At 36.8% G+C, this 14,115-nt stretch overlaps 1 protein-coding gene across 23 annotated transcripts in view; it reads right to left on the bottom strand.

Moving 5' to 3' along the window:
- Positions 1-14,115, bottom strand: part of SUPT20H (SPT20 homolog, SAGA complex component) — a 54,705-nt gene that overhangs the window by 14,957 nt on the left and 25,633 nt on the right. For 17 of the 23 annotated variants that reach the window (XM_075562927.1, XM_075562926.1, XM_075562918.1 and 14 more), the window contains 12 exons: positions 13,914-14,070; positions 13,761-13,817; positions 13,149-13,220; positions 11,832-11,989; positions 10,616-10,642; positions 10,016-10,048; positions 8,963-9,080; positions 8,194-8,293; positions 7,892-8,050; positions 5,877-6,183; positions 5,261-5,412; positions 1,649-1,704 (listed from right to left, as the gene is read on the bottom strand). In XM_075562927.1, the coding sequence (XP_075419042.1) occupies positions 1,649-1,704; positions 5,261-5,412; positions 5,877-6,183; positions 7,892-8,050; positions 8,194-8,293; positions 8,963-9,080; positions 10,016-10,048; positions 10,616-10,642; positions 11,832-11,989; positions 13,149-13,220; positions 13,761-13,817; positions 13,914-14,070 (1,396 nt within the window). The remainder of the gene's footprint in view (positions 1-1,648; positions 1,705-5,260; positions 5,413-5,876; positions 6,184-7,891; positions 8,051-8,193; positions 8,294-8,962; positions 9,081-10,015; positions 10,049-10,615; positions 10,643-11,831; positions 11,990-13,148; positions 13,221-13,760; positions 13,818-13,913; positions 14,071-14,115) is intronic. The other 6 variants (XM_075562936.1, XM_075562937.1, XM_075562938.1 and 3 more) reach the window with 3 other exon arrangements.

The raw sequence follows: 14,115 nt of genomic DNA, 5'->3' as shown, positions 1-14,115 counted from the left end.
AAGCAAATGACAAATACAGGACTCATCAGAGGTCTGTGTGACGGGAAAAGCAGCTGTTCTTTGTTGCTATCTACAGCTGGCACAGTACCAAAGGATCCCGGGAGACACTCTATCCTACCCAGTAGGTCCCCAGCGGGAACAACTGGAGATCTGCTCCTGCAAGATTATAGCTTATTTGCTAACCCTACGGGAGCTCTGCTTGGTCTCACAGGGCTGCTGTAGTAGAAATGGGCTCAGTGGTGGCTAACAGCAGCACCAACAGCAGTTCACCATCAGATGAATATGGACATAAGCACAGTCTGAAACTGCCTTCCTCCATCTGTTAAATAATATGAATAGTAGCAAAATTTATTGAACTGAATCCTTATTATCATAAGGATTGTTATAATAATTTGCAATGCTGTAATAAAATTCTGAGAAAAACTCTTTAATATGCAGGAAAATAACCTGAATAAACCAATGTGATCCAGTCTTGTCTGTAGACAAGTAGATTGTCCTGCAATCACAGTCTGCAAATGCTGATACAGTTTGCAGGTTATCTCCCGAAATTCTGCCCTAACCTCACTTTCCCAGTTTTGCTATCCTGGGCTACCAATTAGTGTTATTGTCATTTCCTACCATTTCATAGTCATGCTACTTCTTGTCTACAGATTTTTATTTCATGTCCTTTCTACGCTACCTGTAGTAGATGATTCCATCCATTTATTAAACTAGTACCTTAATACCATATTTCATCTTTAAATGAACGAACTTAGAGAACAATACTTGGACAGCTACAGGTTCACAGTGTATACTAAATTCTCTCTGTTCGATCTTCTTTATGAATGCACTCATACTAACATGTTTACATGTGCTGGTAAAGGAAAGGCAGGTAGTGTGAAGCCACCTAGAGGCAGCGCCCAGGAGCAGGGGGTGGAGGTCTACTTCTGAAAAAGCAACCACTCAAACCCTACGAACCACTGAGACACACACGGGGACCGACCTAACCAACACCTTTTCTTTTTAATGTTACAGACATTAAATACACGCTTGCTGTGTGCCATTGGCACTGTGTAAGAAATATTTCCCCCTTAGAAAAAGGTAAGGCCTATTTTAAAAAATCTTGTAAGTTTTTTTATAGGTTAGTCTGACTTTCTTTAATTATATACGTGCAATTATTTAGGTTTTATTTTTTACAAAGGAAAATTTGTTCTCTTACAAAAAAGCATACCACCTGTTATAAGCAAACAGCATTATACACATGCATGCACAAAAGGGTTATTTTGGAAGTGTATATACTGCTTCTCTTGTAGTAAAGTATTCTCCCTGGTAGTGTCCATTCTCCCTGTTCAAACAGGGGTACTGGACCCCAGGACAATAAGGTATACAGGATACTGCTTCTGTCTCATTCATTTGACCACTCTTAAAGATTCTGAACAGAGCTCAAAATTTCAAATGTTGGATACCACATATACTTGAGTATAAGCCGACCCGAGTATCAGATGATGCACCTAATTTTACCACAAAAACTGCATAAAAATGTGCCGGAAAACTCGGCTTATACATGAGTATATACGGTATATGCAAATACATAGCGTTACAAAACTAAGTAAATCAATAAACCGAAAATTCAAGTAGAACTTCTTTAAAAGCAGAATTTTAGCCTTACCTGGAGTAGATTTAAGGGCCTGAGGTTTGAAGTATTTTTTAAGCCAAATGGAACTCCTGTTAAAGAAATCCACAATTGTAACAAGGAATTAAAATTTAACTACATGATAAAATAATTGGTAATTTTAGTATATGTAAAACCATAGGATCCCGACTGGTACAATGGTTAATGGCTTCGCTATATATGAACAGGTTAGCAGTTTAAAACCAGCTAGCAGTAGCGGTCTGCATCTGTCAAGGTGACAGCCTGGAAAACCCTGAGGGCAGCCCTACACTGTTCCTGGGGTCGTGAATGAGTTGGAATTGACTGTCAGCACCTAACAGCAAGCATGACTAGAACACTGTAGCTATTCTCTGCACAGATGCACTTATTTACTACACTCATAATATTCGTTGTAAACAGAGAAAAGGTTTTTCCTATTTATCAATGCTGGAAACGGAATGTTTTGAAACACCAGGTTTATATTTTAGACCCTGGAACTTTTTTACCACTGTTTTAATGACCAGGTGGAAAAATAACAACCTACAAAAATGTGGACACTATGAATGTAATAAAAAACTATCACTTTTGTGCAAATCTATTACAGGCATTAACATCTATTTGTAATTTTTATTATTTTGGAAAACCATTACTATTTTTCCATGAACTTCATGAAGCTCATTCATACATATCAAGTCTTCTAAACATACAATTTTAAGAGGGGATAAAACAAGAGGTGAGCAATTCACATGTGAAAGAATCAAAGCCATGTGTGGGAGACGGCAGCATCGGTATCAGTTTCAGGTAGCGTTCCCATGAAGAGAAATGGCTTCATTTCCTTTAGACATTAGATCTGTACACCAATTTATGGGTTTGTTTACAAATGACAGGCACTTTCCTATCACTTTGCCTACGAAGCTCCGTATTTTTACTTGTATTAGAGAAAAAGCAGTCAAAGGAATGAAGATCGTGATCCCACAGTTAGCAACTGAACGGAATGGTCCTGTAGCTGGCAAAGTTAACCCCAAACCCTGAGATGATTCTGTCTCCAGGGCTTCAGTAACTTAGCACATTTATGCACATAAAAATAAGAAAACCAACTAGAATTATGAAATCACAGCTGCTTAATATTATTATTTTGGGCAGGTTCTCTTTCTCATAACTTATGACATTCCGTCAAACTGTTCTTAATACATCATGTTTGTTTTTACTATTAAAATTTTCCTCATAGGAAAAAGGAGAATTGCTCTGAGATATTATAAACTTTGTGGAAAATTAGAGTTAAAATACTGAAACTTTAACACCAATGTTTTGAAGTTTCTTTCACTGTTTTAAAGAATACTTAAAAGGCGTCATAGCTATGGCACCATCCTCACTGAAGGTGATCACTACAATAAAGCTAACAATAAGAAGGATGCCAACACCTTAATACCCTTTGCTGTGTAACCGACTGACTCATAGCAATCCTACAGTGAACCCTCACATTTCAAAAGTTTTATTTTAAAACACTTGTTATTGTAAACTGGATGAAGGTTTACAAAGACCATACCTTTTGTGTTCAACAATGTATACACATTGTACTCTATCTCACTCACTGCAGCCCCCTCAGTGCAACATCACAGATCCTACTGTCCTTGGGTTTCTACTTCTATTCTTCCTTTCCTAACCCATCTGAACTCTGTGCTTGGGCCAACGCTGCTCTTCTGATCTCAAGTACTTGCTTATTTAAGGTGTGTGTCTGTCATTAGTGTTATTGTCCCCCTTACACACAGATGTGTCAATATTTTCAGCTAAAAATTGAGCTATGAGATTAAGCTGAATTCTAGACCTATGAGGTAACTAAAGGTCATATTCTTGACCTGTAGGTCAGGGTCTCAGCAGTCTCTATGCAAACAGGAGCCTGGTCTTTTATCATTTTCAGTTTTATTCCACATTTCCTGCCCCATTTTACCCAAGAAGTCTAATGACTTTGTTAGTAGTAGCTGGGCACCATCTAACTCCTCTGGTCTTGGGGACGGTAAGATTGATGTTTGCACGGTCCACTAAACTGCTTCTACAAATGATTTTTCATCACTTGTTTCTCCCCAGGAGAGGAAGCGACCCTAAGTTGCACTTTACAAGGCTGTTCGTGAGTTTTTAATACCGAGCTGCTACTCACCAAGTAGGAAGTGGAACATTGTGTTTGTGCGCTGTTAAGCCGACTGACCTTGGTGTCACCCCAGACTGTGGGTCTGAGCCCCTCGGCCTAGCAACGTTCTATCAAGATATTTATATCTAATACGTTTCCATTAATTTTGATCCCTGTATGATGCACCTTACTCATGGATATATTTGCAGCAAAGGTAAATACCCATATACAAATATTTGATGCTATATTCTACTTTTCTTCTTCCATCTGTGTCTATCAGTGCATCTAACTGTAACTATCACTGCTGCAGGATTGTGTGTGAGTCATTGACCTCTGTTGTCTTCACCCTAGCACTCTTCTAGGCTTTCTACCCCACACAACTCTCAACAGTTTTTCCAACTCCCCTCAATTGTACATTGCAAACACTGTAATCTTTACAGAAGGGGACTGCCATGTATTTCTCAATTAGAACTTTTGTTGCGTTTGAGCCCCTGACCTTTGTATGTAACCACTCACCACCAGAGCTTTCGTGATGATGACTGTCAATTATGGCCCTGACTCAGTGAACGCCTTTCATTTGTATTTAATCCGTACAGTCATCTAAGGTAAGCAATTACAGGTCTGCCCACTATCCAAAAGGAAAGCATTCTTATGAAACCTTTTGTAAGTCAAAATTACATTAGTTTATAAGGGAGAGAACTGCTGAGCTTTACTAGACCCAAATATAATCTTCCAGTGATACCAAACATCACACAAAACCTAAAATTACACTCACACAGTAAAGGAAGGAAATAAATGATAAAAAAATAACTGGTAAAAAGTAGAGATACTGTCTGTACAGTGTCGTTGCTAGAGAAGGAGCTTAGCAAAAGTTATCTTATTGCTCAGGGTACATGCTACCTCTTTTAACATCTCGCTGTGAAACAAATGCTAACAAATAGTTATGAAAATACTCTTCATGTGCATTTCTCTCCCTTAGAAAAACAGGTACAGATATACATCTTTCATGAAAGCAAAGTGGTGGAAGGTGAACTTTTGAAAAGCACAAGATACCTATTTTACAATCCTCCATTTTATTCCTAAGAAAAATGAGGTACAAAAAAGTAATTTGCCCAAGATCTCACAGCAAGTGACTTGCCTACCTGGGACTTAAATTCAGGCAGACAGGTTCAGAATCCAGGGGTCACACCAACATGCTCAGTGGCCTGGCTTACTTTAATATATGTATTTTTAAGTGGACTTTAAAGATAATGATAATGAGTATGCTACTAAACTCAATGTTCAGAAGTCCATAGGTACAATTTGTAAGGACTTATCAACTTTTCCACCACATAAGTTGATGGTTTCAAATTCAAATAGAAATATCAGTAATTTGAAGGCTTCTGAAGTCAATAGAAACAATACTTCCTAAAATGATGCTAAATGCCTTTAATTATATCCTTAAAATGATATTATTATATTAACACCCACTTAAAATTTTTGGTTACTATTTCCAATGTTCTGACCTGCTTGAGAAGCTGGCAGTGCACCTGGCAATGCATTTGGTAGCAGACCTCCTGAGGGAAGAAGGCCACTTAGGTTTATTCCTGCAGGAGCTATGGCACCAGTGGTACAGCCCAGCACGGGGCTTGAACCACTCATCAAAGTCTGGGCTCCACTGTAGGAGAATGAAAACAAAGCTTTACACTTGCACAAATGAATACAGAGCAAAAGTAAACAAACCAGGCACTAAACAATCACAATTAGATAGTATTTTTCTGTCTTAGCAATCAAATCTATGAACAATTTCATTCTTATTTTAGAAAGTGTTATTAGCAAGGTTGGCTAAAATTGAGTAGCACGAATTTACCAAAGTTAAACATTAGTCGTAAAGAGTAAAACACTAGTCAAAGAATTAAAAGGTGGTGACACAGAGGACAGAAATGTAAGCTGCTGCCCATGTGCCCTAGTACAATTGATGTAGTGCCTAAAATGGAAAATATATATCTCAAGTTTGTTTCTGTCTGTACCTATTTTCCTTACAGTTTGAGTGATGACACAAGTTGTTTACTTCATAAATCAGATTTGTTTAGATTGGTGAGATGTTCTTTAAAAAGCACCAGCACACAAATGCAAACTTACCAAACAGGGCCCACTACATTGATGAAATTAAGTCCAGCAGAGTTTGCCATGACTTGGGTGGCCGTGGTTCCTGCAGTTATAGACGTTACCATGGTGGAAAGAGGAATGGTTGTTACAGGCATTGCCTGGCTCAGAGACCTTTGCTGCTGAGCAAATTGAGTTAATAAAGTGGGCTGAGGGGTGAAGCCTGAATCTTTGGGAGTAGGGGTGGCAGAAGGGGTGATAGGAGTTGAGCTCTGAGCATCAGGAGGGTGTGGGGTCGATGAAGGGGTTGGTGTAGGAGTAGATGGCTTAGGAGTTCCAGATCCTGCTCATTGAGAAAAATAAAAATGGCTAGTTTGTTATAAATGGCCAGTCCTTTTAAAAATAAGGTTAATGGAATCTTACTTAGTACTGATAATTTGTTCCAGTTTTTTTTAAGCAGTAAACTGCAAGTGTTAATCTCTACACATGATACATGAGTGTTGCTACACTCAATTACAATTAAGGATGCAGTATATCACCTAACCCCCCCCCCCCCCAATCAGATACTATTACAGTAACAGTAAAAATATACATTTGTATTCTACCACAATACCCACTTAAGGTTAGTTTCTTGCATGCTGTATTTGGCCTAAACAGTCTAAAGGAACTTAAATCAATTTTCATTATTTATGATGTCACATTGGAGGGCTTCATTTTCAAAATATTGCTTCTTTTCTGTTATAGTCTCAGATAAACTCTGAATATATCCAATGAGTTACATACGGTTAACAATCATATTTGGCACCTAAATATACATGTGTATCTCCTAACACATCAAGTTATCCTGACAAATTTACAAGATGAAAAAAGAAAACAGGAATAAAGGATCTGATGGATAATACTGCATCTTTAACAGTAACTGTGTACTTCTGTTTAAATGTACAATGTATCGCAAATTTGTTGTGAATGAAGTATGCACAGTTAATAAAAATTTAAAAAAACAAAAACCAAAAAGAAAAACAAAAAAACAAAAACCAAAAAAGTAAAACCAAAAGCTCTTGAGGTGTTTTCTTTTTTAGCTTTCATGTCCTGCAGAAAGAAAGGAAAGAAATGTGAATGTCCAGAAGCTGTCATTCAACCCTGACTTAAAGTAACAACTGTGTGCAGTAGATTAACATAATCCATACCCACAACATAAGTAGTGTGAATAAGACTTTTAGAAAATTTATAAAAGTTTTTCTTTGTGCAAAACAAGAAGGCAGAAAAATTACACCTTTTGAGCTATCAAGATAGAGATGCTTACATCTAGTACGAAGACCACTCTATCACTGTGCAGTGCACTAAAACTTCCAGCACATGTCAATTATCTATTAAAAAATTCTAAAAAATATGGAATGCCTTTTCTTTTTACAGATTGCTACCTAAGTATCTCATATATTTATTAATTGGAAGAGATTCTCCCCAACTAATGTTAGAAATTATTTTATACTTTGTCTTGATGTTAAAAAAAATTCAGTAGTAAAAATTACGATTTGATCACCCCATTTTAGAAACTGACAACCATGTATAAAAGGGTAGAAGTGTATTTGAAGAATCAGTTTTACATTTACTGTACCATCACCTTTGAACTAGTTGGCCTGCTACAATTCAAAGGTAGGACTGCAGTGATATCTCCCAATTTTTTTTCTCTGTTACCTCCATAACATACATAAAATGTGTAATGATCCTAGGATACACGAAAATGAAAGATAAAATGTGGAATCTTAATGTCACATCTAGTCAACAGATATTATCTTTTTAAGAGACATATAGGATGCAAGTCTTTAAGAAAAGTATACACAAAGTGTATACAGAATAACAAATTAAATCACAATAAACATATCATACATACAATTGGCAAGAGAGCTGCCTGAAGCTTTTCCCAACTTACACATTTGAGGTACAGAGTACATTCAGATTTCACTATTTCACTGGCAAAAAAAAAAGCTGTCTTAAAAGCATGAATGCAAAAGCTTATAAAGATTTAACAAAAAGCTGAAGTTATGACTCACTTTGTGATGAGCTAGCTGGTGACAAGGCCGCGGGAGAAAGCATGCTAACTTGACTGAGATCCACAGATGACTTCCGAGAGAGAGATGGTGGCTTAGAAGAAGGGGGAGGGGTTGGAGATTTAAGAAAGCTGCTTGCTTGCTGTGGAGTAAAATAGTTACCTAAAAGAGAAATATAGACGTTATTTCCTAAATATATAATTCAAACTCCTATGAATTAAACAAATCACAATGGTGAAAGTTTTAGAGTTCATGAGCACATGGTATTTCTTATTCTAAATCAGAGAACTAAGGAATGTTAATACCTGAGGAACTAGTTCCTGAGCTGGAGGGAAGCTTGATGGGCGGAGGCCGATGCTTAACACCCTTACCCAACACTGAAGACTGAACGGACACAGTCTCAGACTATAAAGAAAAATATACACACTTGTTGACAATGAACAGTCCATCAGAAATTCCTAAATGAAGATCTCTACATTAGTTCCTAGACCACCCCCAACCCAAAGGCAGCGGTTTTCAACCTGTGGGTCTTGACCCCTTTGGGGGGGTAGAATAACCGTTTCACAGGGGTCACCAGATTCAGAACAGTAGCAAAATTGGAGTTATGAAGTAGCAACGAAAATAATTTTATGGTTGGGGAGGGGGTGTCACCACAACATGAGGAACTGTATTAAATGGTCATGGCATTAGGAAGGTTGAGAACCACTGTCCGAGATGAAAGTACACAGTTTAAAACGCCAAAAAGAACTCTTTGAAAAGTGGCTTCAGATATAACAGATGTTGTAGAGACACGTTTTTCACACGAGAGCCAAGAAATGAATGAGAGTCAACATAAAGTATGAAAGGAAGCTTTTTGATAATTATGTATGAAGAGTTTGAGGGAGAAGGGCAAAAAAATAATAATTGTGGCAGCCAGGTGATGAGTACACAGGTGTATTTACATTTTTCTCTCGACTCTGGCATATATTTAGAATTTTCCATTATAAAAAGCAAAATATTAAAAAAAAAGTTTTAAAACACAAACTCCAATCACCCACCACCCCCATTCTTTATTTCCTTAAAAAACAAACATACTTCTGATTCTTTCCCTGGGGAATGCTGACTCAGACTGGCCGAGCCACTGGAGCTGTGTGACATCTTGATGGGACATTTGGCTTCGTTCTGGACCAATTCCTGGTACTGGTTGACCACCCTGAAGGATACGTGAAGAAATAGGTAAGGATGAACTAAACTGTTTTAAACAAAGATTTATCCTAAAGTAAGTATCATGATGTAATACAAATAATTCTATCAAAACTAACTCGAGTAGAATTAGGCAACTGACTTGTCTTTGTGGATAGTCTGTGAATATTTTCAATGTCAAATAAATCCTCAAGACATTTTTCAAATGAACTAAAGACATTTTCAAATGCATTTGTTTATAATACAGACCTTACAGAAATTGCATAATTGAAAAGCAGTTAAATCACTCACTGACTTTCACTTAAGATTCGGATCAAGAGATCATCTTCCTGTGTTATAGTGGATACGTTTTCTTAGTAAAAGTAAAGCTATATTTTAAGTATTATGTCTTTAATGAAATTGTTCTCACTTGTTTATGAAAAACACTAGTTATTTTAACAATTAGGAAAATGGAATTATGTCTCTCCAAATCAAAGATCATACCATGAAAATAACCATGCCAAGTCATATCCATTTAAACATTCCCAAGAACCATGAAATTTTAGCGCTGGGATAAAAAAATCTTATGTATAATTGAGGTTCATAAATATTAAATTGTTCATGTCTAAGCAGTTTATCAGGAGCCCTGGTGACTTAGTGGTTCCATGTTGGGCTATGATCCACACAGGTCAGCCGTGCAAAACTACCAGTCTCACTCCTTAGGAGAAAGATGGGGCTGTCTACTTTCCTAAGAGTTCAGTCTCAGCCTTGGAAACTCAGAGGCAGTTCTGCCCTGCCCTGTATATAGAGTTGCTATGAGCAGACACTGACTCGATGGCAGTGAGTTTACTCTTTGGGTTTTAACCAGTTAATCACCTAACTAAAACCAAGGTTTATGATTTCAAATAGAGAAAAGAGTGAAAAGTTTTTCATACACATTCAGGCCCAAAACAAAGAGAGTTTTACCTCTGAGCATCTGTCTTTGATCCGATGATGAACCTAAGATGGTAAAACAAAACAAAGCTTTACGATCAGAGTTTATCTTAAAGACCCCTGGTATTACTTTTGAAAGCTTTCATATTTTAGAGAAGGCAATTGTTTTAAATTTTAAATATAATAAAGCATCATGAGAAAAGTCCAAAATTAAACTTAAGCTTACAAAGCCGTGATAAAGTCATGCATGCATTACAGAGTAATCATTTTAATGGCTGATTTAAAAGTGAAAAGGACATTTCTTTTAGCACAAGGCTTAAGCATCACAATGAAATCTGGGGTGAGTTACCAAGTGCTATATACTCTGTAATGCCAGATCTATGGCCCAATCACCAACCTCGTGTTATTGTGTGCAAGAGCTTGGCTCCTCCTCTCACCCTAACCTCTGATTCCAAAGCCATTATAGAAATCCACACAGCGGAACCTTAGACTATATTTTAGGCAAGTTCCAAAAGAATGTTTATTGCTAATTCAAACTAAATGCATTTAGCAAGTCTATTTTGGGGGAGAGTTTGACACACGATACAATTTCTTAACATTTTAAATGAGTTTAGTTTGTTTATTTTTAATTACCAGTTTGAACGATCATCTGTGGAGGAGCTGAAATTAAAAAAACAACAATAATCTTGGTTAATTTTGCTCAAACACCAGCTTTACAGATATTAAAGCATGTATGTCTCTGAATATGAAAAAGAGAAATCTAACGAGCCACATGGCATTTAGCCCTATAACGCCGAGTGCTACTTTCCACAACATTTAATTAAAATGTATATATTAATATATATATATTGATAACTATGAAAGTAAAGAACAGAAACAAAAATATTTTTTCCCCTGAAATTAGAAATTCAGGCATTATAGGGTTAGGCAGTGATTCCCGGAATTAAGGCAAAACATTAAATTCCCTTTTTATCAAACTCATTGATTCAGTTGGTGTGCTGGACTGGTGCTTTTCTACTGGAAGGACAACACATGCCTCAAGCTCTAGAAAAGTAGAATTTTTACTTAAAACAATCATTGGTCGTTTGTAAGGGGATACCTTCCCCCTCACCCAGAGCAAGGTAACCATATCTGACACCTTTGTACTCTGTACTCTGCACAACAGAAACCGCCTGCTGCTGTTGCGATTTTCCTCCCATCACTTTTTCCTTAGGTATTGGTAAAGTCACTCTTTAAAAAAAGACATTGCACTGCCATTGAATTGGATTTTTTTGTATAAAGCTTTATAAACAATTTAACATCCTCTTGGTCCCTGCTTTTTTTGCTGTCTCTCTTAATATTTTCTTCTTTTCAATAACGCATCAACTTGATTGGGAAACAAATGAATTAAGAAGTAAGGAATCTGAAAAGTAGTACCCTATACTAAACACAAATAGCCTATGAGAGGTCAGCTCAATCCTATGTATCTATAGAGCCAATGACCACATGATGCTCCTTGTCTGTGACCTTATCCACAGTCCAGGAACATCAGGCATCTTCAATTGACTTTACAACATCTCAGGATCTTGCCTTCCACTTAAATAAACTCTTACAAAGAGGCTAACGTCACAGGTAGCTACCCACAAATACACCAAGAAGGATCCTTTAAAGCAAGTATAGAAATAATCATAAAATAGATGCTTAAAATATTAAACTCTATGATTTAAGTTTATTTACAAGTCTAACTGGAGTATTTAACCAGCAAATGAATTCCCAAAGTGAAACTGACTGCTTAATGTGTTAACAGATGTTGTTAAATAAAAACTAACATGCCTTACTCTGACAATAACATGCATTCAACAGAACTTACTGGGATGGAGACATCTGGCTATCGTTGTCATCATTATCTTTACATGGCTGTATTTTACCATAGTAAAGTGGATCACCAACTGACTGGATAATGGTCAACTTTGTTTTCTGATACTGATTACCAGTTTCACATTCAAATACATATTCATCTTTAACCTCCTAGAAAAGAGAGAATATTCAAAATAAATACCTTTTCAAATAAATTAATAATCCTAATGAACAAAAACCAGAAAATAAATGACTGGTCACATCTGGAAGTAAGAAGGAACATGGCAAGTAGGGTACAGAGTGGTTCACTGCCTCCTAAGAAAAGGAAGCACGGGATCCTTTGATACATGGTGACTTCAGGAATGAGCTAGTCTCTAGGTAGGGCCAACCATTACCACTCCTGGCTGCTAAGCAAAAGGCTGGTAGATTGAGACCATCTAGATTCTAGAAGCATTTAAAAAAAAAAAAAAGCCCTGATGGTCTACTTCTGAAAAATCAGCTACTGGACATTCATGGAGCACAAGGTTCTACTTTGACACATGGCGTCACCGGGAGTTACCAACGGGTTTTCTGGTATTTTTTCCATGGGAATGAGAGTTCACAGTTTGGGTTAACCAGGTTTTACGAAAAATATAGCAAAATATCACATTCTGGACATATGAATGGAAACTAGTAACTAATACCAGAAGGATGAAACCGTCTAAAGCAGTTCTGCTTCTATTTGTCACAAGTCTTTTGTGAACACACATACAAACATTTGTTAGTCATTTCATTTTCTTAAAACAACAGAACAGAAACCCAGTTTCCTTCGCCCTCATCCTGCTCCCCTGGTGGCCCAGGTGTGTATGCACAGCAGAACTGCAGCACAGGGTTTCCACAGCTGCAGCCCTTTAGAACCAGCTCATCAGGCCTTTCTTCTGAGGTGCCTGTGTGGGAGGTCAAACTGCTAATTAGCGGTTTAGTAATAGAAACCTAATTGTATGTGCCTTCTGGGGACCCCTACTTTGAGAAGAGATTACTGCAATCACATTTCTGTTAAGAGAGATAGTGATTTTTATAAAACTAAACACTAATTTGAAAGAGGAAAAAACTCTTCTGTACTTATATGCAACCAAAAGTAAAAATTTATGAAAGCTTGTCTTTAAAATGGAGACCATGGCATTATATAAAGAAAATGTGAATTGCCTTTTTGTAATTCATTAAATTCTCCAAAAAAGTACTCTAAAGACTATCCTAAACTACAAGTAGCTACGTACACTTTATGTTTAATGAATTTGAATTTGAGATTAGAAAGTGTTACCAGACAGGGAACCTGGAAATAATTACTTACCTGGGCTGGCCATACTATTGGTTGTGAGTCGTCAGTTTTGATACATGTTTCTACTTTAGCATATTTATCTACCTGGATGGTCAAATTAAGAGACAACAAATTATAATGGGATATGCATTCTGATAAAAAATGAGAATGTAAATACATCAACAATGCAACATAATTTTCATCAGAATGACTGAGTCACTTAACACCAGTAGCTACTTAGGGCACTGGTTTAAAACTCTCTGGCTATGTTTGTGTGGCATAACTGGCTTTAAAACTTAAGCCCACAGAGAAGCACACGGCCTAAGCGAATATTGAGAAAAGATGAAAAAAGTAAAACTAGAATAATTTCATGGGTGTTAAGTACTATACACTATATTTTTTCACATTAAAAACATTTGTTTTGCTTATTATCCCTCCTTTAATCACATTATCAAATTCAGGGGCTAAATTCATTACCCAACTTAAAACGAAAGAAAACAAGTTTCTAAAACTAAACAGGTAACATTTAAAATTTTATAAAGATGTCAACTGCCTCTGGCCCTGCTTCCCCTAAAACATAACCTACCACATCATGTAAACTTAGGAGCTTTACATAACAGACAAGTAATTCATAGGTTGACTTACGTCTACTTCAGAAGGTATGGTCAAATTATTGGGATTCTGTTTCCACATATCTACGCACTGAAAAACAAAACCATTATCAATACTCTGAAAATTCAAAACAAGGTAAAAGACTTTTGCCATATGAATAAGCTTCACTTAAAAGCAGACACTTACATTTCCTGCTTTAGAGATTTTGAGGTCGTAATGCTGACCGGCTTTCCTCTCTTTTCTTTTTTGTAAGAAATCAAGTAATTTCAGCTGAGGAGGAGGTGCACAATGAGACAGATCTTGCTGCCGATTCAGAGCGGACCTAGAGTATCTCTTGAAACACCTAAAATATTAAGAGATTTGAACTAAACAAAACTTAACAATGAAA

The sequence above is a fragment of the Tenrec ecaudatus genome, chromosome 11 (genome assembly GCF_050624435.1).
Source record: "Tenrec ecaudatus isolate mTenEca1 chromosome 11, mTenEca1.hap1, whole genome shotgun sequence".
Classification (NCBI taxonomy): Eukaryota; Metazoa; Chordata; class Mammalia; order Afrosoricida; family Tenrecidae; genus Tenrec; species Tenrec ecaudatus.
Note: the sequence above shows the minus strand (reverse complement) of the source record. Positions and strands in the feature narration are given on the sequence as shown.